This window comes from Sceloporus occidentalis, unplaced genomic scaffold (assembly GCF_023333645.1).
Source record: "Sceloporus occidentalis isolate IW3139 unplaced genomic scaffold, rSceOcc1.0.p SCAF_7, whole genome shotgun sequence".
In the NCBI taxonomy this organism is placed as follows: domain Eukaryota; kingdom Metazoa; phylum Chordata; class Lepidosauria; order Squamata; family Phrynosomatidae; genus Sceloporus; species Sceloporus occidentalis.
The window spans coordinates 62,707,937-62,735,316 of NW_028316987.1; the positions used below are offsets into that span (position 1 = coordinate 62,707,937).

General features: G+C 38.0%; 1 protein-coding gene across 4 annotated transcripts in view; it reads left to right on the forward strand.

Annotated features, from left to right (window-relative positions):
- The window catches only part of DGKB (diacylglycerol kinase beta), a 306,824-nt gene that overhangs the window by 37,398 nt on the left and 242,046 nt on the right, over positions 1-27,380 (forward strand). For 3 of the 4 annotated variants that reach the window (XM_089533137.1, XM_089533138.1, XM_089533135.1), the window contains exons 2-4: positions 11,196-11,460; positions 25,531-25,607; positions 26,819-26,839. In XM_089533137.1, the coding sequence (XP_089389263.1) occupies positions 11,391-11,460; positions 25,531-25,607; positions 26,819-26,839 (168 nt within the window). In that variant the 5' untranslated portion in view covers positions 11,196-11,390. Of the gene's footprint in view, positions 1-7,240; positions 7,307-11,195; positions 11,461-25,530; positions 25,608-26,818; positions 26,840-27,380 lie in introns of those variants that run through there. The other variant, XM_089533136.1, reaches the window with a different exon arrangement.

Genomic DNA, 27,380 nt, shown 5'->3' on the forward strand with positions numbered 1-27,380 from the left:
ATTGCGATAAGAAATTTACAGAGAGAACATATCATGATGGATCAAGATATATTTCATTCTTGGTTCATTCATGTTGTTCAACATACTATTACAGTTTGGTCATCTTTACTTGTCTCTGTTATGAGAAAAGTAAACCTGACAGATGACCTAGTATTTGAAATACAGAAGAGTGAATTCTATGAATTCTTATTTCAGGCTGGATGAACTTAAGGTCATTGGCATGCTTTGTGCCTTTTACACAGAGGGGAGAGATTTTGAGAGCCTTCTAAATGGGTTTTTGAAGCTTGTGATTGAAACAATCATTCTTTCAGACTAAAACATTGGATAGACACATACAAAATAATATAGAGAAAGAAATGAAAAAGGAAGGCTGCAACCATAGGACAATAACAATCTGCATTTTTAAGAGAGTGAATTCATCTTGCTGTGCTAAAAACTGTCTTTAGGAACCTGGTTGTTATGTATTGTTAAAGCTTCTGCTGAAAGCTGGTTTAAGTCTTCCATCATTATATATTTATATACAGTGTGTGTGTGTGTATTAGTAATTGTGGTAATTTAACTTTTGAAGTGCTCTTTTATTATTTCATGAGTTTATAGATCAGTAATATAACATCTGAAATAACAGTTGAAATAATTTAGGTTGTTAAATATTTTTATAATGAATGTAATATTTATTGCTGATTAGATAAATGTCACCTAGAATTAGCCATTGGTTGCAATAATGATTTTTGTTATTAATGACTAAGGCTGAATTCTTTCGGAAGATTTGTATCTGTGTGTGTAATTTTAGATGGTGCCAACATTATATTTTTGACATTTTCTAAGGAGTATATCTTTTAATCCATCCATCCATCCATCCATCCATCCATCCATCCATCCAATGAAGCCTGGTGTTTTGAGTACACATAGTTTTGTTTCTCAAGGACATTTCACCACTTTTCCTAAAGTTTTCAATTGCATTTAATTGTGTGAGTATTGTTTGTGTGTGTGTGTGTGTGGAGAGAGAGAGAGAGACATAGAGAGAGAGGGACAGAGACAGTATGCTGATATAGTTGTGTGTGTGTGAGTGTGTGTGTGTGTGTGAGAGAGAGAGAGAGAGAGAGAGAGAGAACATATCAGCATACATAAAGAAAACAAAAATAATGACCATGGATGATCTACATGAAGACAACCTAGATAATGAGGAAATTGAAATAGTTAAAGGTTTCGTGTACCTTGGATCAAATATTGATCAGAATGAAGACTACAGTCAAGAAATCAGAAAAAGACTAGGCATGGGAAGGACAGTCATGAAAGAACTAGACAAGATCCTAATGTGTAAGGCAGCCATGTCAAAACTCTGCCCCCCCCCCCCCAGGTGTTTTGGACTTCAGCTCCTGGAAGCCTCAGCCACCTTGGCCAATGGTCTGGGATGCTGGGAGCTGAAGTCCAAAACACCTGGAGGGCCAGAGTTTGGACATCACTGGTGTAAGGATATACAACCTAGCATTAAAGTTGGAATCATCCAGGCCACTGCATTCTCCATCCCTGTGTACACATGTGAGAGTTGGACAATGAGAAAAAGCAGATAAGAAGAAAATAAACTTATTTGAGATGTGGTGTTGGAGAAGAGTACTGAGGATACTCTGGATGGCCAAAAAGACAAACAAATGGGTCCTAGAACAGATCATGCCTTAACTCTCCCTGGAAGCCAAGATGATGATACAAAGCTGTTGTGCTTTGGCCAAACCATGAGGAGGCATGTCTCATTGGAAAAGACAATAACACTAGAAAAGGTAGAAGGTAGTATGTAGATAGAGGACAAAACCACATGCCAGATGTCTGGATGCAATCAGAGAGGTCACAGGCCTGACTCTGCAGAACCTGAACAGAGCAGTGAAGAATCAGGGGTCTTGGAGAGGTCTCACCCACAGGGTCACCATGAGTCATGATCAACTCAAGGGCTGTTAACAACAGCATCATCAACAACAGCATTATTTTAAAGGAAAGATCCAGCCAGACTTATGTACTTAAATGTCCATATTAATAGGAAAGAAAGTTCCTGTTAATGTTGCCTCAATTTATAATGAAATGAGCTCAAATACACGTGAGGCAAACATCCAAATTGCTATTTTAAGTGTCTTTGAACTCTTGGTGTGCCCAGTGGGTTTTCTTTATGAATCTCCCTGCAATATTACAAGTTTCATCTGAAAGTTTAGAAGAGATTTGCTATATAGTGGAGGGTGTGGTAGGGTACTTCTGTTCAGGGAATAGAAATTCCGATTTCCTTTGGGCACATGAAATTAAATCATACCGAATGTTATTTTTGGATTTCAGCCAATGTTTTTAAGATTAGGCTGTCAGACTCTGATTATTTCCTAGAAAGACTAATATCTTCTGCTTACTCTCTCCTATGGTGAGTAACAAGCCATCTAATTCTAAGGGAATACTGAAGGTATAGTTATAATTTTTGTTGCTACAAAATCTAAATAATGTGACTTATCAGCTGTTTATATGGTAGTTTATTTTTTTCCATAGTTTGAAAATACAGGCTAGCTTATTCTCTTTTCATAACTTCATGAACATGGAACAAACTTTATGCTTTATAGACTTGTAGATTGTACTTATAATTTAATGACTCATGTCTTGAAGAGCAATAACTGCAGCAGTGTGAATCACAAAATAAAATAGCATGGTGTTGTGATGAATAGACAGATGAACATGGTTGCCCAGATATTATTAGGTTTAGAATGTTCCTAAAATGATATAAGTTGTGTACCTTAAACTAAGAGGAGGGGTGGAAATCATTTTGCCTTCCAGAAGTTTTTGTGCTAAAAATCCCAGCATAGAACTTGGGATGTTTGAATATTTTATAATGTTAATCATTATAAATTTTAAAATATCATTACCATAAGAATCGATAACTGAAAGTGAGTACAGTGAGCCTTTGGTGGGCCACTGGGGTTTAGTTCCAGCCCCTGTGGATACCAAAATCTGTAGATGCTCAAGTCTCATTAAATACACTGACATAGTAAAATGGTGTTCCTCATATAAAATGGTAAAAACAAAATTTGCTTTTGGAATTTATATATGTTTTGAATATTTTCTAGCTGTGGATGGTTGAATCAGTGGATAAAAAAACCTGTGGATATAGATTGTCAATTAATTTATTGCTTGAGACATTAGTGTTGTTAAGCCAGGCTATAGCAGAAAATGACAAGGGTCCAGAGCAGACGAATGTGAAAGAGTGCCCCGTGTCTCCTCCCAGTGGGCTGCAGATGCAGGACCCAACCTGTGCCACCAGGAGCCATATTATTGGGCCACTTTGGAGGCATGTGGTGTTTGAATGCCATGCCTTCAACACAGCTGGAAGCCATTCCATTTGTTCTGTGTAGTCAGCTTAGTAACGGAGATGAGCACCGCCCCCTACAGTTGGACATGACTTGACAACCTTGTCAAAGGGGAAAACTTTGCCTTAACCTTTAATTAGAAGTAGATTCTGTCTTCGTAAACTGAAAAAGGTATATTGCTATGCCATCTATTCCTGATTATCAATTTTTCTCAAGTGCATTGAGTGCAGCTTCCACTTCGCTTTTTTTTTTTCAGGTGAAGGACCAAAAATATGAAATATCAATTAAAATGTGCTCAGTAGTATTTTAAACACAGTATTAAGCACACTTCTTTTTTATTGAGCAAACAAAACACACCACATTTTTGTTTTTTTATAGATTCTAGATGTCTTGTTTAATATCTTTCTTAAACATGGGCAATTAGAATTTGATACTTTTTCCAGACTAGGTCATCCAAGAGAAGGACCATTCACCTATACCATAAAAAACATCTGAAGGTTGGTTTTTTTATTTTTTTTATTTTTTTAATAAATTTTATTGATAAAACAAGAATATAGATACAGAGACAAACAATACCGGCAAGTGTTTACAACAGACAAAACAATCGTACTTAATCACACAAAATATATGAGGAAACCTAACTAAAAGTACTCACCCTTTCCTTTTACCTTCAACTAATCTTCCTTTCTTAATCTTTCTTACTTCTTACTTTCCCTACCTCCACCTCCTTAACAAACCTTAATACTTAAAAACGACCTACACTAACCTCTACACTTTCTTCTCTCCTCGCCTAATCCTGACGTCTTCTTCTTCGTTTCCTCTTCCTACTATTCTTCCAAATTCATTCTACCAATCATAGACATATTTACAAGCATACAACGTAAAAAGATGACTTCCTATCACCAGTATCTGTTCTATTTTTGGCTGACATGCCTTTCTTAAAATGCAAAGATATTACAAACTAGACCCACCTACCCTATATCAAATGTAACAATTAAATTATTTATAGATCATAATGCATTATACATTCTTAGTTACAGACAGAAAAAATATTTATATATACCTCTTATACATAACATGTAGCAATATTATCCCATTTGGATTCCAAGAATTTGTAAAATCCTTCCCAATCATCGTTATTCTTGCTTTTAAGATTATCCTTCAAAATTTGAGTCAATTTGTCCATTTCTATACTTTCATAAATCTTAAATATCCATTCTTCCATTGAAGGATTGGACTGGCTTTTCCAATGCTGCGCATAACAAATTCTTGCCGTTACCACAAAGTAATACAACAGTTATTCCTCTCTCCCCTTTATTCCTTCTTCAAAGATCCCTAATAGAAAGCATTCTGGATTGTGTTTAATTACCTTACCCATAATTAGATTAATTTGGTTGTTAATCATATTCCAATATTCTTTAGCTAATTTACATGTCCACCAACAATGGTAGAAAGTCCCAACTTCGGTCTTACACTTCCAACATTTGTTGTTTGAGTTTTTGGACATTTTCGCCAATTTAACCAGGGTTAGATACCATCTAAAAAACATTTTGTAAAAATTTTCACGTAGATTCTGGGAGACCGTAAATTTGAAATTGTTTCTCCATGTTTTTCCCCACTGATTTAAATTTATAGGGTGCCCAATATTATTAGCCCATGTGATCACCTGTTGCTTCACGACTTCTTCTTCCAAGTCCCAGCTTAACAGCAATTTGTATAGCTTCCCTATCACATTTTTAGTATTATCTACCATACATTGGATTAGTTCCGACTTATCTCGGGGTGGGGCAAATCCAAATTCCTTTTTGTCATCTTTAAATTGTTCTTGTAATTGCTTGTAAACAAACCAGTTTATGTTCCACCCTTCTTTGTTTAGTTGGTCTTTAGTTTTTAAAAACAAATCAGATTTACTAGTGTCAATAATATCTCTATACCTAATCCAATCTCCTTCTTTATACATCTCTTTTCTATAGAAAGCTTCTTGTGGCGAAGTCCAACCAGGTATTTTCAGGATTATTCTCAATTTATATCTATTCCAAACCTTAATTAGTGAACCTCTTATACAGTGTGATCCAAATGATCTATTCTGTTGCCCTTTCCCATATATCAGATATGCATGCCACCCGAAGGGTATTCCATCCGCTTCTGCATCTAGCAGTGTGTTATTTTCTAGCATAATCCAATCCTTGGTCCATAGCAGGCAACATGCTTTGTAATATATCTTTAGGTTTGGTAAGTTTAAGCTGCCCCTTGTAGTAGTTTAAGTTTAATTCTTGGTTTCCCCCCTTTCCAAACAAATTTTGATAAGTCTTTCTCCCACTCATAAAAGCATTTATTGGGGATTTTAATGGGCATAGTTTGGAACAGATATAACATTTTGGGCAGAACCATCGTCTTTATAGTCGCGATCCTTCCCATCATGGAAAGCTGCAGTTTGTTCCATTTAATCAAATCTCTTTTTATTTCCCTCCATAATTTACCGTAGTTATTATCAAATAGTTCCGCTAGTTTATTGGAAATTTGAAGCCCTAAATAATTAAATTTTTAAACAATTTGAATGCCCGATATTTTCTCTATTTTCCCTTGTTCATCCTTGTTTAGATTTTTTGTCAGAATTCCTGATGTGCTTTTATTTAATTTACAACCCGACACCTCCCCAAATTTGTCTAATAATTCAACAATATTTTCAATGCTTTCATCTGGGTTCCCACTAAGTAGAATAATGTCATCCGTGAAAGCTCTTATCTTATAGTTATTCTTTTTTAATTTTAGCCCCTCAATTTCTTTAGTTCCGATAATTTTTTTAATCAGGATTTCAATCACCATTAAGAATAATAATGGGGATAATGGGCACCCTTGCCTTGTACCTCTTTGAATTTCAATAAATTGTGTCTTGTCTCCATTAATTTTTATTTGGGCTTTTTGATCACTATAAATCTTTTTTATCCAGTTCATGAAATTATCTCCTATGTTAAATTTAATCAAGATTTTTAGTAGGGTGTCCCAGTTTACAGAATCAAAGGCTTTTTCTAGATCAAGGGGAAAAAGTCCCATTTTTTAATCGTAGTGTTTATCATAAAATTCCAATATATCTAATAGCCACCTCGTATTGTCCCTAATAAATCTTTGGGGTAGAAATCCTCTTTGTTCGATCCCAATCGTGTCCTTCAGACAGTTTTTTAACCTTTTGGAAAGAATGGTTGCAAAAATTTTATAATCACAGTTCAGAAGGGAAATTGGTCTGTAATTTGAGGGATTTTCCAAATCTTTATTTTCTTTAGGAATTAAGATTATTTCTGTTTCTTTCCATGATGGGGGTATATTTCCTGATGGTATCTCATTCATTATATTTCGGAGGATTTCAACTACTTCATCTTTAAATATCTTGTAAAATAAATTTGTTAGACCGTTGTTCCCCAGCGCTTTCCCTAATTTAGAAGATTGAATGGCTTCTTCAATATCAGAATTAGTTATTGGTTGATTCAGATTTTGTTTCATCTCCTCCGAGAATGGTTGGATAACACAATTATGAAGATAATCCTCCAGTTTCCCATTATCAATTGTTTTTCCTGTATATAGATTTTGATAAAATTCCCTAAAAACTTCTTTTATTTCTTCCTATTTTGTCAATATAGTGTTATCTTTCCTAATCTTACAGATTGTCTTTTTCTTTCTTTCTTTCCTTAATCTATAAGATAACCACTTCGCCGTTTTGTTTGCATGCTCAAAATGATTTTGTTTGGCCAATTTCAATTTTTTCCCCATTTCTTCAGTCATAAGCGATTCTAATTGTTTTCGTAAAACCTTGATTTCTTTTAAAGCTTTTTTATTACCTGGGCATTTAGCTGATAACTCTTCCTTTTCTTTCAGTGCCTTACTCAGTGAGTTAGTCTTTTGATTCTTTTCTTTCTGAGATTTGATGTTCTGCTGAGTGAAGAAACCTCTGAATACAGCTTTAGCTGCATCCCAGACAATTGGTAATTTGACCCCTTTGTTTGTGTTTTCATTAAAGTAGTTTCTCTAGGTTGGTTTTTTTATTGAGGAAGAACTGGGTCCCAGAAAGTTGATGCTTATCTGTAAGAATTTTCAATGTTTTTTCCAGTTGTTTGTATTCCTACTAGAAATGCATCCAACCATTCAGTTACTTCTCTTTTTGATAGCATCATGATAACCACCATTCCATGCTCTTTCAACATTAAATGTATTTTCCACTTAATTAAGTCCCATACAGATGATCAAATTAATCAGATTCATAATTGTTTTGTTGTCAAAAGAAAAAAAAATCAGTTCATCTGTTCTCAGCTAATTGACCCAAGCTGAGGATCTTTTTAGGTTTCCCAATTTGTTGTCATTTCATTGTCATTTTCTATTCGTATGAATAATTATTTTAATAATAAGATTTCTCCTATATTTCTGAGAGAGATTGGTGGAATAAGAAAAGGAAAATATGAGGAGAAATAGTGCATCAGATGTCATTAAATTTTAATTCCAAAGTTAGAGAATGGTATTCACAAGGCTAAAACTAGAGTGCCTTTCCTGTATCCTTGCCTTTTTCTGCTCTGCCTCATTGCTTCTTAATCAGCCTTTGACGTTAATGTTGATGTTGATCAGTTGAAATGAAAAGTCCCTTATTACATTGCCAAAGCAGACTGTCACTGTGCACCATGAACTGCCATTAAAGAAATGAATGTAATATAATTAGCAATCCTTATAGTAGTTTCAATAGCATTAAATGCTAAGACATCGATAATATTTAACAATACAAACAACCAATTAAAAATTAGATTGTCTTCAGAAAAATGTAATTCATCATAATATGAGATGGAAAGCCAAAAGGCTTTATTAGAAGTTACCCAGAGACTTTTTTCCCTTGCCATATAAGCAATTCCTCACTTCAGCTGATCAACTGTTATTTTCTTTACTCTCTTTTCTTTACTTTATACACATACATGTAGAGTGGGCCCTTGATATCCACTGTGGTTTGGTTCCAGGACCCCCTGTGGATACCAAAATTCATGGATGCTCAAGTCCCATGAAATACAATGTCATAGTAAAATGGTGTCCCTTATATAAAATGGTAAAATCAGGGTTTGCTTTTTGGAAAAAATATATATATATATATATATATATATATATATATATGGAATATTTGGAATATATATTAATTGTGTCAATCTGTGGATGGTTGAATCTGTGGATAAGGAATGTGTGGATACAGAAAGCTGATTGTATGTGTTTATTCTTCATCAGTGTTTTTGGATTTGCTTTTGAGCTAGATACTCACACCCCAAATATCCTTCCCTCTTTTCTCCTGTCATATTGACTTGCCTTCTGGCCCTTCATCCCATTGCTTTTTAAACATCTGCTGGAATCATTCCCACAACTGCTGTCCTCCCTCAAGAGCCTAGCTGTTTTTGCAAGACCTTGACTATGGGCAGTAGGTGGATTCTCTCAGTGCTCAGCAATATCAGAGTGCATTAGCAGAAAGAGGATGTCATTTGAACTATCTCTTCTCTAGTGATGCATGATTTTATTGTACTACTGAAGCTCTCTTCAGTAATGCAATGAAACAGGTCTCTTCTGGATGCTTGTACAAACAGGGAACAGCAGAAAAACAATGCCCTTTCCTTACTTTAACTGTGTGAGGGAATGTGGTAGTGTCCATTTCATCCAGTTGCACTGGAGGTTGAATGTGTGCATTGGGAAGCTTACTTATAGAGGGCTTCCCATGTGGTTTTAATTTTCCTGAGTAAATGAGGCTTCCCACTGCAAAGTTTACTTTTCCAACAAATGGGCAAAAGTAGTGACAAGGACAGAATCAAGGTGCTTGTTCTTTCTCTCCTCATAGGGTGAAACAGTGGGCCATATAAAGTGGTTTCCACCTGCTTCGAAGGTGGGGGTGATTAGATGAGTGGGTGGAAACTGGATTGGAAGTTGTGCTCCAGGGCTAAAAATTAGCAAAAAGAACCCGGGATATTCCGACTTAGCCTGGAAAATGTGTACCCTACATATAAATGCTCAGATGCCAGAGCAGTTCTGAAGGAGCAATCTATCCTAACCTTAACCCTAACTCTAAAGTTGCATGTAAATGCATCTGTGGAGGTGCACATTTAAAAAGGGCAGAGCTGGTGTACCTGACTGGTTAAGGCAGTAATGCAAAAATGTGACAGTGTGACACCTCCAATGGATAGATGTACAACATACACAAACCAGACAGTCAAAGAGGGGGCATAGGGTGAAGGAAGGTAAAGCGGGCTTGGAGGTGAGGCCATGATTGTGCTTTGCTAGTGTTTTACTGGGCACACCAATGCTTCGATGCCCTGTTCTGGTGGAGGATTGGAGGATTCTGAGGAAGGAGCCATAAAAATTGGAAGAAGAAACATGGACAGTTTAAGATATGCAGATGGCACCATTCTACCAGCAGAAATTAGTAAAGACTTGTGATGATTATTGAAGAAAAACAAGGAAAAAAGAGCAAAGAAAAGTTTACAGCTGAACTTGAAAAAAGTAAAAATAATGACCACATATGATTTACATAACTTTAAAGAAAATGATTAACACATTGAAATAGTTCAAGATTTTCCATACCTTAGCTCAGTAATTAATCAGGCTGGAGACTGCAGTCAAGAAATTAGAAGAAGGGATCACTGTAAAAGGCATAGTTAACTTAAAGGCAGCTAACAACAAAAACAACAATGACATTCTTTACCACAGTCCCTCTCCCAGTAACTACTATAGCTCATTCATTTATTTGTTGCAATTTTTATGTCTCAAAATAATTACCAACTTGGCAGATGGAGGAAAACATGATTTAGGAAACTAGGGTGCCAGCTGAGCTGAGTAAGTGCCATATTCTGTTTGCCAACTAATTAATGCCAGGTTTAGATATTGAATACAAAAGTGTCAATTCTCAAAAGGATTCATTCAGTAATTATTGACTCCAGGGGGAAGGGAACCTTGTTTTAGCAAAACAATTGAAAAAGACTAGGATTAAGAATATGAAATGTGTCCAATGAGATATATGTAAGACATTGGCTTTAAGGGATAAAATAGTTCCTCAGGGCTAGGAATGTTTGATGAAATACTTAGCTTACTTGCTAATTAGCTTACTTGCTGTTCACCGCTATGATTTTTGGAATAGTGGTATATAAATAAAACAAATTATTACTATTATTATTAGCAATAAAGAGTATATGGCACTGGCCCAAAACACACTGCAGAAATAATCTAGTTTGGTACTACTTTAACTGCCCTGGCTCAGTGCTAGGGAATCCCTGGAATTGTTCTTTATTGTGGCACCAAAGCTCTCTGACAGAGGCTAAAAGTCTCACAAAACTACAGTTCCCAGAATTCCCTAGAATTGAGCCAGGACAGTTAAAGCGGTCTCAAACTGGATTATTTTTGGAGTGTGTTTTGGACCACTGACACATAATCCTGGAAAAGGGTTCAGATAATATGTATTGCTTTTTGATTATTAAAAACAAAAAATCCAAACAACTGCTCTGTTTGTATGTTTTCTTAGCTTTTCATGTAACTTTACAGCATTTTCCAACCTATATTCATTTGTATGTAAAACTGTAATTTTTAAATCACCATTGACTGTAATTTTATAGTGTAAAAGATAAAAAGTGATAATTATTTGAAAGTCAAAATAAGAAAGTGTCTTGTGGCTTCTCAAAGAGGTACCCAAATACTTGTTTTTGCTGCAACAAGTATGTGTTGCAACATATATTAAAAAATGAAATCTGTAAGAAAGGTTTTTTCATCATAGTTGGCTTCGCAGTCTTATCTGGTATGCAGAAATCCTATTATCTATTAACTTCTTCATTTCCTAATTGTTTTCTTTCTATCTTTTTCTCTTAACAGTGATTTTAAGATAACATCAGTTCCAGGAACTGTAACATATCACCATCATCCCATCATTAGTGGAGACTGATTTTTCCTCTTTCTGAATATCTTATTTGTTGACAATCGACACTGGAAGATTGCTTGGGGGTATTTTAGTTACCACCTATTGAAGCAACAGGACTGTCTGGTATGTAAAACTGCAGTGCAGTCATTATGATGAACCAGGAGAAGTGGGCTAACCTCAGTCCTTCAGAATTTTCTCAGCTTCAGAAGTATGCAGAATGTAAGTACTTCCTTTTGAAATGTTTATATTTCTGTGCTTAAACATAGGTGCATGGAAAAGTGCAATAGATAAAAGTCTCCAGATACTACTTGCCGGTGTAATAAATTTTGTGTAAATAGGATTTTTTAAAGTAATTATTCAGTTAAAATTGTTATTTCAGTAACAGAATGCTTAAAATAAAAAAGTTCCCAGCACTGGCAATGCTACCAATCGTGGATATCAATTAATCTAAAAAAAAAAAAAAAAAAAACCAAACCAAACCCAAAGAAACCAAACCCCAAACCTGGCCATGGCCATAAAGTTAAAGGAAAAGGTATTCCCCTTTGACAAGCGGAATTTCCATTACTAAGCCAAAAGAGCCATCATTGTCAAAGACTGCTCTGTGATCATGTGACCAGCATGACTGCACAGAATACTGTTTACGTTCCCATTGAAGTGGTACCCATTTATCTACTTGCATTTGCATGCTTTTGAACAGCTACGTTGGCAGAAGCTGGGACTCCTGGTGGGAGCTCACCCCATCGTGCAGTGATTGGGCCTCAAACTGCCAAACTGCCACCTTTGCAGTCAGTAGAGTCTGCATCTTAACCACTGAACCACCATGTCCCCACAGCCATAGAATGCACCTTATTCTTTTCTGTTACTGCATTATTGCTATTTACTTATTGTTTCATTGCAACTGCCCCCAATGAATTGACCCTCCTTGCATTTTAAGAGACGGAAAGAACATCTAAGCATGTCTTTGTCTGCTTGTGCTTTGAGCAAATTCTATTTTTTAACTTAAAAATCTGGCAAGTGAGAATGATCAGGAACCAGATGACTGTATTGTGAAGCTTACAACCAATCTCATGCAAAGTAAACAAAATTTGGTGTGGATGTTTCCTTCGGAGGCATTCTCCTTGATTTGTTTTTCTGGAGTAGACTGGGCTTGAAGGTGCCTAATTATTCATAGAAAATAAGGAGATGGAAGCTTTTTGCAGCATCTGTGTTGAGAGTACCAGACAGCATGGATTTCTTAAACTGGGTCATCCTCTACTCTTTTCCAGGCAAGTTTTCCCACAAATAATAGATTCCACCCCTTGGTGGTACCGCTCTTTTAACTTCTAACACCACTCTTCTCATTTCAAAAACATTTCATAGAAACATACATCATAATATAATGATCAGTGAAAGAGACCTGAGAACCATATGGAAAATTACCCACACCAGAGGAATGTGGAGAGACTGTATGGGTGTTTCTATCCTAATCTACTAGAATTCTTGATTTTAAAAGAGAATGTAGATATATTAGACACATTGCAAATATGATGAAATAGAAAGAACCATAGGATTATACTCATTTCTGGTTACAAATTCTATTGGAAAGCCAGGTAATTATATAGTGATACTTTATCATTTTGTATGTCAAAAATATGCAGTGTCAAACAAGTTAGAAACTTCAGAAAGTACAGATACCTGCTTAGAATCTTCATGGACAAATTTACCAAAAGTAAATTAATGCTGGTGTATGCATCCTTCCCATATCCAATCCCCATCTAACCTAAGATTATCCTTAGGTGTCTAGAACTGCTTTTTCCCCAGGTGTTCAGTAAACAAATCTTCTGTATTGCAAACAGGAAAACTTTATTCCAGAAAAACCATAGATGTTAGCAGAAAGACATCTGCAGACAGAAGTGCCATCATCCACTAACATTGGCATAACATTAACAATGTTCTGCCTCAAAACTTTATGGGCTTCATCTTAATTCATTTACTAATTAAAACATACCAAACCTCTCTTCCATACCAGTCTCATTCACCCAGTCCCCAATACAATCCTGGTCTCATCTCTACTTTCTGTTTCCCACCAACAGACTCTGAGAAAATTCCTCCTCCACACATCTGCACCTTTCTGAACCAGGCAACAAGTGTCCCTTTGAAACACTACCAGCTATTTCTACCAGTACTGTGCCTCCCATCATTCTCATCATATCTTAATATACTCTTAACATTAATATAATTCTTCTACATATCTAAAACACTTAATTAAACATGCTTATAGATTACAACCATTTTATGACAAAATATGCCAGATTCTGACATTAGGGTCGTTGCCCTTAGGGCAGTGGTTTCAGTATTGGACTGTAACTCTGGAGACCAGGGTTCAAATACCATTTCCTGTGCAAAAATCCCATGGGTAAATTTTAGGCAGAATAAATGCCAACGTGCAGAGATTCTCATCAGTCTAGGATGATCTTTCTAAGGGGTTCCTAACACCCAAGAATGATGTTTTTCTACCATTTTTTATATTCTTGAATATTCTTTTCATTTCTAGTCCAGAGAAAGAATTAAGAAATCTGACTAGCTATAATAGAATACCAGACCTTTGCCCTCTTATTCTGCATTGGTAGGAATTACTCCTTCAGAATTACTCCTCCATGATAAAATGTCTGCTGTAAAACTGTTGCTTGCATTAGGAGGATGTCCATCCATTATCACAAATGGAGGAATGGATTATGGTAGGAGTGCAGCAGGTGGAAAGAGGGTGAAATTCCTCCTCATTATTTGCTTTTATTCCAGTTCTGTTTCCTCTCCAAGCAGTTGTCATTAACATTGGATTTGCATCTAAAATTGTACATTGTAAAAGCAGAAGCATATTTAATCTTACATCTGCTTAGTTCCTTAAACATTTTGTGGGATGGGATATATTTTTCTATTTAAAGCTAGCAAGTAAAAACAGATATATTAAGGATTTAAAATATGACGTACACAAGCAGATCCAGTCACCTATATGTTTTGAAGCTCACACACTACAGACTAAGGACTCATCTGCACTAGAGTCCAACAATTATCATCCAGTTAGTCTGACATCTATACCAGGAAAGATTCTAGAGCAGATCATTAAACAGAGAATCTGTGGACATCTAGAAGGCAATGCCATAATCACAAAAAGTCAACATGGGTTTCAGAGAAATAAGTCATGCCAGACAAATCTAATCTCTTTCTTTGATAAAATTACTAGTTTGGTAGATGAAGGGAATGCTGGGAATATATTATATCTTGATTTCAGTAAGGCTTTTGAAAGGGTTCCCCATGACGTTCTTGCAAGCAAGCTAGTGAAATGTGGGCTAGACAACGAAACTGTTACATGGATTTGTAATTGGTTGACTGGCCGAACCCAAAGGGTACTCAACAATAGCTCAATGGCTCCTTTTCATCCTGGAGAGAAGTGACCAGTGGGGTCCCACAGGGGTCTGTCCTGGGCCCAGTGCTATTCAACATCTTTATCAATGACTTGGATGACAGAATTGGGGGTAAACTTATCAAATTTGCAGATGACATCAAATTAGGAGGAGTAGCTAATACCCCAGAGGAAGGATCAAAATTCAAAATGATCTGAATAGACTAGAAAGCTGGGCCAAAGCTAACAAAATGAATTTCAACACAGAGAAATGCAAGGTACTGCACTTAGGGTGGAAAAAATTAAATGAACAGATATAGGATGGGGGACACCTGGCTGAATGAAACTATGTGTGAAAGGAGAGTCCAAGTAGACCACAAATTGAACATGAGTCAACAGTGCAATGCGGCAGCTAACAAGGCCAATGCGATTTTAGGCTACATCAATAGAAGTATAGTGTCTAGATCAAGGGAAGTAATAGTGCCACTCTATTCTGCTCTGGTCAGGCCCCACCTGGATTATTCTGTTCAGTTCTGGGCACCACAATTTTAAAAGGATGTTGAGAAACTGGAGTGTGTCCAAAGGAGGGTGACTAAAATGGTGAAGGGTCTGGAAACCATGCCCTATGAGGAACAACTTAGGGAGCTGGGGATGTTTAGCCTGGAGAAGAGAAGGTTAAGAGGTGATATGATAACCCTGTTTAAATATTTGAAGGGATGTCATATTGAGGAGGGAGCAAGCTTGTTTTCTGCTGCTCCAGAGAACAGGACCCAGAGCAATGGATACAAGATACAGGAGAAGAGATTCCACCTCAAAATTAGGAGGAACTTCCTGACAGTGAGGGCTGTTCGACAGTGGAACAAACTCCCTCGGAGAGTAGTGGAGTCTCCTTCCTTGGAGGTCTTTAAATAGAGGCTGGCCATCTGTCAGGGATGCTTTGGTCTGGATTTCCTTCATGGTAGGGGGTTGGACTAGATGGCCCTTGTGGTCTCTTCCAACTCTATGATTCTTTGATTCTAGAGATATAATGCAGTTTGACATTGCTTTAACTGCCATGGCTCAGTGTTATGGAATCCTGGGATTTGTAGTTCATTGTGGCAGCAGAGCTCTCTGACAGAGAATGCTAAATATCTCTCAAAACTACATTTCCTAGAATTGTATAGCATTCGGCCATGGTTAAAGTGGTGCCAAACTACTTTATTTATTTCTGCAGTGCAGATGAGGCTGAAATTTGTCTCTATTAATGTACGTTGGTATGGGTAGAGAAGAGGGATTTATTGATTTAAAAAGTCAAATTCAGCCAAAGATACTGGAATATAGGATTGTTTCTGGTAATTCTAGTTACTAAAGCATTGTATTTAATGGCACTTAAAAACATTTAGTCTAATTCAGAAATTAACATTAACATTTCATACTTGATTTTTCCTTCTCTGCTCAGTGAGATGACAAGAGCAATTCTGCATATTTTGAAGAGACTGTTTTTTAAAAAACCCTTTTTTCATTTACAATACCGTATTTTCCGGCATACAAGACGACTTTTTAGCCCAGGAAAATCTTCCCCAAAGTCGGGGGTCGTCTTGTGTGCCGGAAAAAAAAAGCCAAGCCTGCCGGCTGGGTCCTAAAGAAAGCCCGCAGCTGCAAAGCCTTCTCCTGAAGGCAAAGGAGCCGCACGGTGCGTCCCTTCCCTTTCCTTCCTCCCCTTTCTTCTTTCATTTCCTTCTTTCCTTCCTTCACCCTCCCCTTCCCTTCCTACCTTTCCTTTCCTCCCTTCTTCCTTCCCTTCCCTTCCTAGGTTTCTCTCTTTCTCCACCACTTCCTTCCTTCCCTCCCTCACTCCCTCCCTCCCTTTCTTTCCCCCCTTCTTCCTTCTCTCCCTTCCTTCCCTTTTTCTTCCTATTCTTCTCTTCCTTCCTTCCTTGCTCCTTCCCCTCCCTCCCCCTCCTGTCCTCCTTTTCCCGGGCGGTGGCATTCCTCTCTGGGGAGGGGCGGCAGGAGGTCTTTCTACCTTCCCTCCTGAGGCTCAGTCCTTTCCAAGAGAAGGAGCAGAGGGTTTCCCGCGCTCTGCCTCTCCTTCTCCTCTTCCTTTCCCTTGTGTAGGATGGAGCCTTGTTGGAGGAAAGAAAGAGCTCCAGAGTCAGTTGGGAAGGAAGGACCCACTTTTTGTTGCCAGGCAAAAACACACTGCAGCAATAATCCAATCTGAGACTGCTTTAACTGCTCTGGCTCAGTGCTAGGGAATTCTGGGAAATGTAGTTTTGTGAGAGATTGAGCCTTCTCTGTCAGAGAGCTCTGGTGCCACAATAAACTCCAGTTCCCAGGATTCTCTAGCACTGGGCCAGGGCAGTTAAAGTGGTCTCAAACTGGACTATTGCTGCCCTGTGTTTTGGACCTTTGTTTCTTTTCTTTGGCTAACTGGAGAGAAAAAGAAAAACAACAACTCTTCCCACACAGAGAAACCAGCCAGGCTGCTGCTCCTTAGGAGTCTGGCTGGATGCTTGCTTGCTATCTATCTATCTATCTATCTATCTATCTATCTATCTATCTCACATGCCTCTCATGGCGTATCTACACTGTAGATATAGAATGCGCCATCCACTTTAATTGTCGTGGCTCCATCCTATTGGAATCCTAGGATTTGTAGTTTTTTAAAGTTTTATAAAACTACAAATCCTAGGATTCCAATAGGAGCCACTTGAACTGCCATGGCTCCATCCATACAAAATCCCTGGGATTTGTAGTTTGGAGCAGCAGGCCCCCCCCCCCCCCCGGCATTCTATGGGCAGAGAAGGCAAAAGACCTTATAAAACTACAAATCCTAGGATTCCAATAGGATGGAGCAGCGGCTCTTAAAGTGGCAGCAAACTGCATTAATTCTACATTGTAGATGCACCAAGAGGAAGGGCGGGAGGAATTGTACGAAGCAGGTAAAATAATGTTGTGTATGCTGTTATTTCAAAAGTGGAACACACACTCTTTCCTTGGAGTGTAGTGGAGTCTCCTTCTTTGGAGGTCTTTAAGCAGAGGCTGGATGGCCATCTGTCAGGGATGCTTTGATCGTGATTTCCTGCATGGCAGAAGAAGGGGGTTGGACTGGATGGCCCTTGGGGTCTCTTTCAACTCTAGGAACATTATCAGAAGGCCAAGCCAGCTGGTTGAGTCCTAAAGAGAGCTTGCAGCTCCCCTGACTCGGGGGAAGGCAGCCAACTAGCTGGGGCCTTCTTCTTTCTCCTCCTCTTCCCCTCTTCTTTTTCTTCTTCTCCTCCTCCCCTTCTTCTTTTTCTTCCCCTCTTCTTCTTTTTCTTTCTCCTCCTCCTCCTCTTCTTCCCCTCTTCTTTTTCTCCTCCTCCTCCTCTACTTTTTCTTTCCCTCTTACTCTTATTCTTTCTCCTCCTCCTCCTCTTCTTCCCCTCTTTTTTTCTCCTCCTCCTCCTCTACTTTTTCTTTCCCTCTTACTCTTATTCTTTCTCCTCCTCCTCCTCTTCTTCCCCTCTTTTTTTCTCCTCCTCCTCCTCTACTTTTTCTTTCCCTCTTACTCTTATTCTTTCTCCTCCTCCTCCTCTTCTTCCCCTCTTCCTCTTCCTCCTCCGCTTCTTCTTTCCCTCCTCCTCCTCCTCCTCCTCTTCTTTTTATCCTCTTTTTCCTATTCTTCTTCTTCTTTCTCCTCCCCCCTCTTTCTCCTCTGCCGCTGCTGCTACTGTTATTGTGTGCCTTCAGTTCCTTTCTGACTTATTGTGGAAGAGAGGGTGGTCTTATACGGTGAGTATATCCCAAACACTCTATTTTAAGTTGTAAAGTTGGGGGCCGTCTTATACCCCTGGTCGTCTTATACGCCGGAATATACGGTACTTTTTTTGCATAACTGTAATTTTTTGGTAAAAGATACTGTTGCTGCATGGACTTTTTAACAAGCAAAGCACTAGATTGTGGCTTTTTGATTAACAATCCTGCCCTGTCTTATTGTGCTTGTTCTCTCTGTGTTTGCTTTGCTTGAGGAAGCAGGAAGAGTAGTTTTACAGAGATACAATTACAACAAATTGTAGAGTTTTTGACCTAAAAAGTGCTAATCGTTTTGCTCTCATGCAAGAGCAAAAAATTGGTTTTTGGTGTTGCTTTTCCCCCCTTCAATGGAATTGCTTGACATGGTGAGACATCTTGTATTGCTGAGGACAGGAAAACTTTACCAATACAGGTATTACACCTCTGTGAGAAAATACTAAGGCTTATGCAGGATTTTTTTTCATTTTATGATAACTTCCAGCTAATATTAGCTGGCATCCTATTGCCTAGTCCCAACTAAAGTAGACTCATCCAGTCCTAAGTAACACACAGGTATGTCTGGTGGATTCAGTGGGCTTCTCTGGATAGGACTAAAATATTTAGGCCATTGCAGCAATCTGTTCTTAGGAGTAAATTTTTTCCATGTATGTCCTTGATGTACTACAGTGCTCTCTGTTTTGATTTGAATATACAGTAGTATTGTTAGATGATTGGCAGGGGAGTAGAGGAATACATATAAAACTATTTAGAACAGATTCTGTGTAGCTCTCTTGTAGTGTACTTGAGCAGTCATTTTAACAAAGTAAAACAATTGCATGCTTCAGCCCCAAATCATGTTTCAAGTTGGCTGTTAACAGTATTCTTTGCCCTTAGTATTCACTGGGGTTTGGTTCCAGGCCCCACCATGGATACTGAAATTGGTGAATACTCAAGTTTCATTATATACAATTGGGCAGTAAAAGGTTTCCTTTATACAATGGGCCCTTGTTATCTGCTGGGGTTTGGTTCAAGGACCCCACCCCACCCCCCACCCCCCATGAATAACAAAATCCGTGGATGCTCAAGTCCCATTAAATATAATGGAAAATGAAAATGGTGTCTCTAATATAAAATGGAATGTCAAGGGTTGTTATTTGGAATTTATACTTTTAAAAAATATTTTCAAGTCATGGATGCTTGAATTCGTGCATAAAAAATCTGTGGATAAGGAGGGCTGACTGTATAAAATGGTAAAATCCAGGTTTGCTTTATGGATTTCTAAAAATATTTTCTGTCTGTGGATAGTTGAGTCTGTGGATGCAGAATTCAGGGATATAGAGGGCTGACTAATGCACTCTGAAGTAGCTGGTATGATGCCACATATTGGGTATAATATGAAATAAATTGTAGTGTTGTGGTGTTTCAAGTAGAGTTGAACTGAAAGAGGTGATAATTTTCACAAGCACTTTCACAACCTGTTAAAATAACAACACATTCTACGGTGATTTGAGGGTGTAGTGCTGTATTACTAAGCATACTTAAAGCCAACTTCCTTCTTTTTAGCATTTACAATTAAATCTTATCTATTTTGAAATGAGTATTTTTTGCTTTCCTTTTTCTTCTATAGTGATGACCAGTGTGCAAGAAAGGAAAGGAACTGGAAGTGGAGCTTTAATGACTGAGTTATGATTTATTGCTGAACATATCTTGAGAAAGACACTCCACTATATTGTACATATAATTTATGCCTTTTAAAATCCATTTTAATACACTAGAGGACAGATGCCATTAGGTTACATTGTTTTATCATATACGATGTGGTATATAGGTAGTAATAAAATAACAGTTTCAGTTGTCTTTAGTCCTATTCTGTGTATGTCTATAGATATCGATTCCACTTTTAGACTTATTACAAATGACATTCTAGGAGACGTCTGTAGTTTGGGAGTGGTCACTGAAAGGACCATGTCACTCATGTTCCCACAAAATGCACCTGTGAGAGTGGTGAGGTAGAGAAAAGGACTTCCTCTGAAGATCTCAAGATATGAGCAGGCTCACATGGGAGAATATGGTCCCTCAGACAACTTGAATGTGAGATTTATAGGCCTTTATAACTCAAAACCATCCCAGACATGGATCAGTATTTTTGTAACAAGGGAACTTTATACCTCTGTAATCTGTCATTATAGCATAGGATACCAATAGCAGTAGCAAGTACATTTCTATACCGCTTATCAGTGCACTTTAGCACTCCCTAAGCGGTTTACAAATTGTAAGCTAATTGCCCCCACAGTCTGGGTACTCATTTTAGCGACCTCAAAAGAATGCAAGCCTGAGTTGAGCTTGAGCCCTTTCGCTGGTATAGAACTCACAAACTTATGGTTTGTGAGTGAGTAGCTGCAGTACAGGCATTTAACCACTGTGCTACCAGGGCTCCTGGTCCTTCAGCCCCAAATCATGTTTCAAGTTGGCAGTTAACAGTCTTCTTTACCCTTAGTAGCCATTATTATTATTATTATTATTATTATTATTATTATTATTAACCTTTATTTATGAAGCGCTGTAAATTTACACAGCGCTGTACATGCAATCTTTTAGTTAGATGGTTCCCTGCCCTCGGGCTTACAATCTAAAAAGACATGACACAGAAGGAGAAGGGAGTGGTGGCAGGAAAGGGTAAGAGGTCCAGCAGTTCCTCTCTACCTCCAAGGCCTGGACCAAGGCAGATGGACTGGAGGGAGGGCTTGGCTTCACTGGGGTTTGGTTCCAGGACCCATCCTGGATACCAAAATTGGTGAATACTCAAGTTCCATTATATACAATTGGGCAGTAAAATGGTCTCCCTTATACAGTGGGCTCTTGTTATCTGCTGGGGTTTGGATCATATGGGTAAAGAAAAATGACATGGATGTGGTCAAAGTAAAATTACAGCAATATTCCATGTCAGGCTGTATAACAGTTGTGATACTTATTTGCTTAAAAATCCCACAAAAATTATTTGCTTTTGACCAAAACCTATTAAAGTCCACAGTGCCCCTTGCTGGTCTTTATTTACCATGACAGAAGACAAGTCAGTTCTGCTAGCAGTCTTCCTCTGAGCATCCTAACAAAAAAGCCTCCTTTAAAGCTACTGATTATATTGGAAGCATGTACTATCCAGTGTACATAGACATGTTAGATTAGGTTTCTACATATCTATCACATGCTATTAGGGCCTTTTCAAGTGGCCTATAGGCTGCCCTGTATAGATGGGGAAAAGTATGCTTGAATTATTTTAAAATAAAGCTTTAATATGTATTTTTACTTACCAAATTGTTTTGTTTTGTTTGGAAATATCTGCTTTTAGGGGAAGCATATAGTCAAAGAGAATATTTCTCTATTTATTTTGGACCTAAGTATCTCAAGGCCAGAGCAGATGACCCAGGAAAGCACCGGCTGGCCCCTGTACTCATCTGGTTTGGTCCCTGTATTAGTGTGGGATGAGTAGCTGTTCAGACACCTGATTGTATAGAATGTATGCTTGGATTATTTAAAAGGGCAAGGAGGCTTTAGTTCTGTGCTAGGGAAATAAAATAATAGATTGTACAGACCTTACCAATGAAGGTTCTTTGTCCTAGTGTTGATCTGGAGAGCCACACTATGCATCCTTAAAATGGATATCAGGGACCATTCTGTTTGCCTTGTGCTTCATCATTGTCATATAGAATTGCTCTGATGCCTAATTAAATGTTGAAGGTTTTGCATATGTGGGAGTTTTTATGTGCACACAGAGCTTTGGAATAAGGGATTGAGAAGTCATTTCCTGTTAATGTAACAAGGAAATGTTTAGTATCTATTTTCTTTGTGTTTGAGAAGTTAATCTTCAAGGATAATAAGGTATCTGAAAGAAGCATTTGGAAATTCTTTGAGGAACCAATATTAATTTACTTATTCAGTCAAGTGCAACAGCTTTAATTTTCTTTTAAAAATTCCTCCTGAACAACCACAGTTATGGGGAGAAAATAGACTTTATATTGCTTTAAACAAACTTGTGTTAGTTCGGTTTCCTTAATTGTGAATAGTTACCATAGATAAAAAATGTACCATCTACTCTTTTTTATCCCCTCTGGCCCCAGAAGACTTTGAGTGGGTCTGTGGTGAGTGAAAAAATTAATAAACTGAATATTATTTTATAGACTTGTTTCCTTATGGGGCAAAGTGGATGGCCAGGAAGGAGCGGCCTCTGGCTGCTCTGGTCCATGATCAGGCCAGGACCGTAGGACCTGCACAGCCTGCTTCCAAAGCCATGCCACCCAGGAGCCAGATTAAAACAGCTCCTTTTTAATCCAGTCCTTTGGACTGGAGGGCGGCGATGGAGCGGCTACTGGCTGCTTTGGGGGCATGTGTTGTCTAAACGCCATGCTTCCAAAGTGGCTGGAAGCTACTTCATTTAGCCCATGTGTTTTGGCCAAAGCCACACTTTTTCACTTAATTTGTGCATGTAAACTGTTTGGCAGAAATGGTTACTGAATCTTGGAACTGGCTGCTGAATTAATCTTGTTTTGAGTCTAGAATTTTAGGGGAAGAATCACTTCTAATCCAGTCCTGGGTTGACAATAAATTAATGGTTTCCAGACAATGCTGTTTGCTACATTTGATGAGATGACAAATGACTTTTAGTTGCAAAGGTTGAAAGGAGATTTCTGATTTTGTCCTCTTGTGCAAAGAAGGAAAGGAGATGAAGCTGTACACGGGCCTGGCATTCACAATGACAGATAGGTATTATGTCTGTATTAGGCTGAAATGTATGTGAACCTGTTACTGGAGCATGCTTTTCCAACTGGCAGTTGTTTCAAATTTCCATCCTGGCCTATAGGCTGACTCAATTTTTTTTTTTACTCCTGATGTCTGATTAGATAGCATACTAATTTGGAACTCTTCCCAAAGAATTTAATCATCACTTGAGGAAGAGACTGGGGAACATTCTTGCTGGCTCTGATGAGAGGATTCTCCACATTGAGGAAAATCACCTGTAGAAGAGAGGTTCCTTTATTCATGTAGTTTTCCATATGACCTGAAATCCTCCTGCCTTGTGGCTCACAGGGCATAAAACTGGTGGAGTGTGTGTGTCAAGTAGACATGCCTCACTCTTCCCTGCACACAGTTGTTCATTGTGTAAGGGGAAGCAATAAAATCCAAACACTTGTTTTCACTAATCTGACTCTTAGCTTTCTTTGGAATTCTCTTTTATGAGTGGGAACTGAAGTCATATTCTTACCCTAACGAACAGAGGCAGTAGCCATGATTGGCATTTTATTCTTAAGGGGATCCTTATTCCTTCCCCTCAGTAGGGTGAGAGCCAGCATTGTGCAGTGATTTGATCATTAAGACCGTGGCTTTGGAGACTGTGGTCCAACCCCACCCACCCACCCCCCCCGGAGCCATGGAAACCCACTGGGTGGCCTTGGGCAAGTCATATTCTCTCAGCCTAAGAGGAGAGCAAAGCCAATCCCTCTCTAAACAAAACTTGCCAAGAAAACCCTGATATGTTTGCCTTGACTTGAAGGAACACAACATCAAGAAAAAGAAAACCCTATTAAATTCATGGGGTCATTATAAGTCAACAGTTGACTAGAAGGCACTGAGAAAGGAAAAGGCAAACAGTCTCTGAATAAATTTTTGCCAAGAAAATCCTGTGATAGGTTTGCCTTAGGGTTGCCATAAACTGGAAACTACTTGAGGGCACAAAACTACAATGATATGGACCTATTTTGAATAATGAATTCCTTTTATTCTCTGTTTACAACTAAGCCAGGATCTAGTAGCATCTCTTCTTGCAGGATATCCCATTTGTCCTCCAAATTTTCTTGGGAATAATTTTGTAGCAGGTCTTTGGGTGATGTGGAAGATTTCAAGGGGAAGAGGAAATAAGTTCTGCAGGGGATCCATCAGCAACATTGGATGTAGGCCCTAGAATGTTTTTGTATTTGTCTCAAAGACATGTTAAATGCAGACTATTTTTTTAAAAAAGCAAATGTAATTCTGTGTTTACTGATTAGTTTAGAAATACTGTGTGTGCATGCGTGCATGTGTATCTAAAATAAAACTATTTAATTGGTTTTTAGCTTAAGTGTGAGTGATGCTCATATTATCACAACACAGTTTTATTCATTCTTGAATTACTATACTGTGCTTGCTGCTTTTCGAAAGTGTATTATTTATTTATTATATTAATTTGTATCCTGCTTTTCTCCCAAAACTGGGACCCAAAGTGGCTGCTGGTTATTGCTGTTGTTGTTATTTATATTGTACTATTGAGTCCAAGTAAAGAATCATAAAAACCAGGCAGCCTTGCCAGAGTTGTACAGTCTTACACACACACACACACACACACACACAAACACACAGAAAGAAAGGAGTAGTACAAATATAAAACTATATAATATAGTTGTGAAAATCCTAAACCCAGTATAATATAATATAAAGTGAACTGACAAATACACATAGCTAAAATATACAAGATTATAAAGCAATATTAAACCAAAATTCCAAAAGCTTTGAAAACAAGGAGATTTTAAAATGAGGGGAAGGAGCAGTCCACAGATTCAGGCAGGCAATTCCAGGCATGTGGAGCAGCAAGTGAAAAAAAGGATGAAAAGCCAAGGAAGTCTAAATCCTTACAATGCTTGCAACCCCTGTAAATCTTGGCATATTTTGCGAGAAGTCTAGAGTTTCTAGAACACAATTCTGAGCAGGCTGCTCAAACGAAATATAGGCTGAAAGATAAGAGGGAGCTTGGTAATGTTGGGCTGTAAAAGTTAAAGCAAGAAGATATTTAAAATATTTTAAGATATTTCTTTATTATATTTCTTTATTACTGCCAAGTCCACAAGGGCTTCCAAGGGAAAGAAGCCTTTGCCTTTCCCAAGGGAAAGAAGCTTGCATGGGTGTGTATGTGTCTTTAAGTTGCCTGCTGATTTATGGCATCCCCATGTATTACTAAATCCTAATAGAAATGGGCAACGAATGAAGAGATATCAACGGCGAGGAACATTCATGAGGTTTATTCCAACTGATATTAAGTGCAAGGATTCTGATGAAAATCTCAGATTAATCTTGTAGGAAATGCTGCTTGTTTAGTTAAATAAAATGATTGTCTCTTATTGTTTTTACAGATTCTACAAAGAAAATTAAGGATGTTTTGGAAGAATTCCATGGCAATGGTGTGCTAGCCAAGTACAATCCTGAAGGGGTAATTGTTTTCATCATTTAACTTTAAATAATAGCACTTGTTGCAAGAAATAATGCTCTGTGTTCTACGGGTTAAAGGTTTCAGTATTTTTTCATCTTCTAAAAACATTTTCCTCTAGTAGAGTTGGTAAAGTAGGGCTGGACATCATACAAAAAGCAAGATTGGATTTAGAGGAAGGAGGTATGAAATTGGAGGAATGAACATCAACAATAGATCTGCATTGCCATTCAGCCCCTGCGTGAGTCCAGAGTCAACTTGGGCTGCTTTTCCATGCCAATCTTCTCTGGCCCTTGGTCACCATGGGACAAGGGCTACTTGAAGGCAGTTAACAACAACAAAAATTATGCTATTGCACCACATTTGCAATCAGGGAATACTGAACAAGTGGAAAGGAAGAGAAGGATTTTGACTGAGCCCTCAGTGCATAGTTTCTATTTTGTGCTCAGTAACAATTTTGCTCTGTGTGTGTGATTTCAGCAGATCTAATAAAGACTCTACATACTCACTATAGCAGGGGTAGGCAACCTGCGGCCCGCGAGCCGGATGCGGCCCGGCGAGGCCTTGGGACCGGCCCCAGCCCGGTCCTACCGCCGATTGCTGCCGGGGCCTTTGGGGGGCAATTGTCTATAGAAGCCTCAGAAATATGCATTTATATTAACATTTTTTTAAAAATCAGCAAATTTTTTCTCATGTCCTCCATTTTTTTAAAAAAGTGTCTTACATTTGAAAATTTTGTCCTACATTTGTCCTGGTTTATTTATATATTTAATTTTTTTAAAAAAAAAATCATTTAATTATTTATTTTTTGGCTTCGGCCCCCCAGTTGTCTGAGGGACAACAACCCGGCCCCCGGCTCAAAAAGGTTGCCTACCCCTGCACTATAGGAACAAACTTTATTAATAGTCCTTAACAATTCTGTGTTTTTGCCTTAAGACAAGTAAAACAGGAGCACCATTTGTAACTTGTGAAATTAAATAGCAACTTTTTTTACATTGTTACATGGCAGGAAAGGTGTCCCATTTTGTTAATTTGTTCTTGAACCATGGCTTTGCAATTGCATTAGTTACAAACACTGAGATGTTCTTCCAGTGCTTATTTGCTTTTTAGTCTGCTTCATGATGAAACTGAACTTTCAGTTAAAAATGTTGCAAGAATGATATGACTGTATTAATAATATGTATCCATATTTTCTTTCTTTGCATGCACTCCAGAAGCAAGATATTCTTAAACAAGTAAGCACCTGGATGATTTGTTTTTTCCTGTGATATTTGAAGAATGCTATTGATTTGTCTGGCTCTATTGGATTTTGATGGCAAACTGCATTAATAATGTCATTCATGTGTTTTTTTCTTACCAGAAAGAGTTTTGTAAAAATAATACAGAACAGTTATTAAAAATGAAGATACAAACTTACCTGATTTGAAAAACTTTACAAAATACATAAATTGTAGAAAAGATCATAAGCAAGAATAGCAAAAGGGTAGCGTTGACAATTCATTTGTGGCTTTTAGCTTGAAAAAGAAGTTGTGTCCTTTGCTGCCCTTGAGATTCTCCTTGATGTACTGGGCAGTTTCACCCCCTCCATCCAATTACTGGTGCTCTGCAAATCTCCATCTGGCTAATGGGTGCCAATCTGCATTTCCTGGAATGCTTTGCTTTGATGAAGAACATGACAGTTTCTGATGGCAACTGACCATCATTTTATTTTTCTGACTGCTCCTCTCCCCTTCCACTAGCTTTTGGAAGATGTTATTGGCAACTGTCATCCCTACA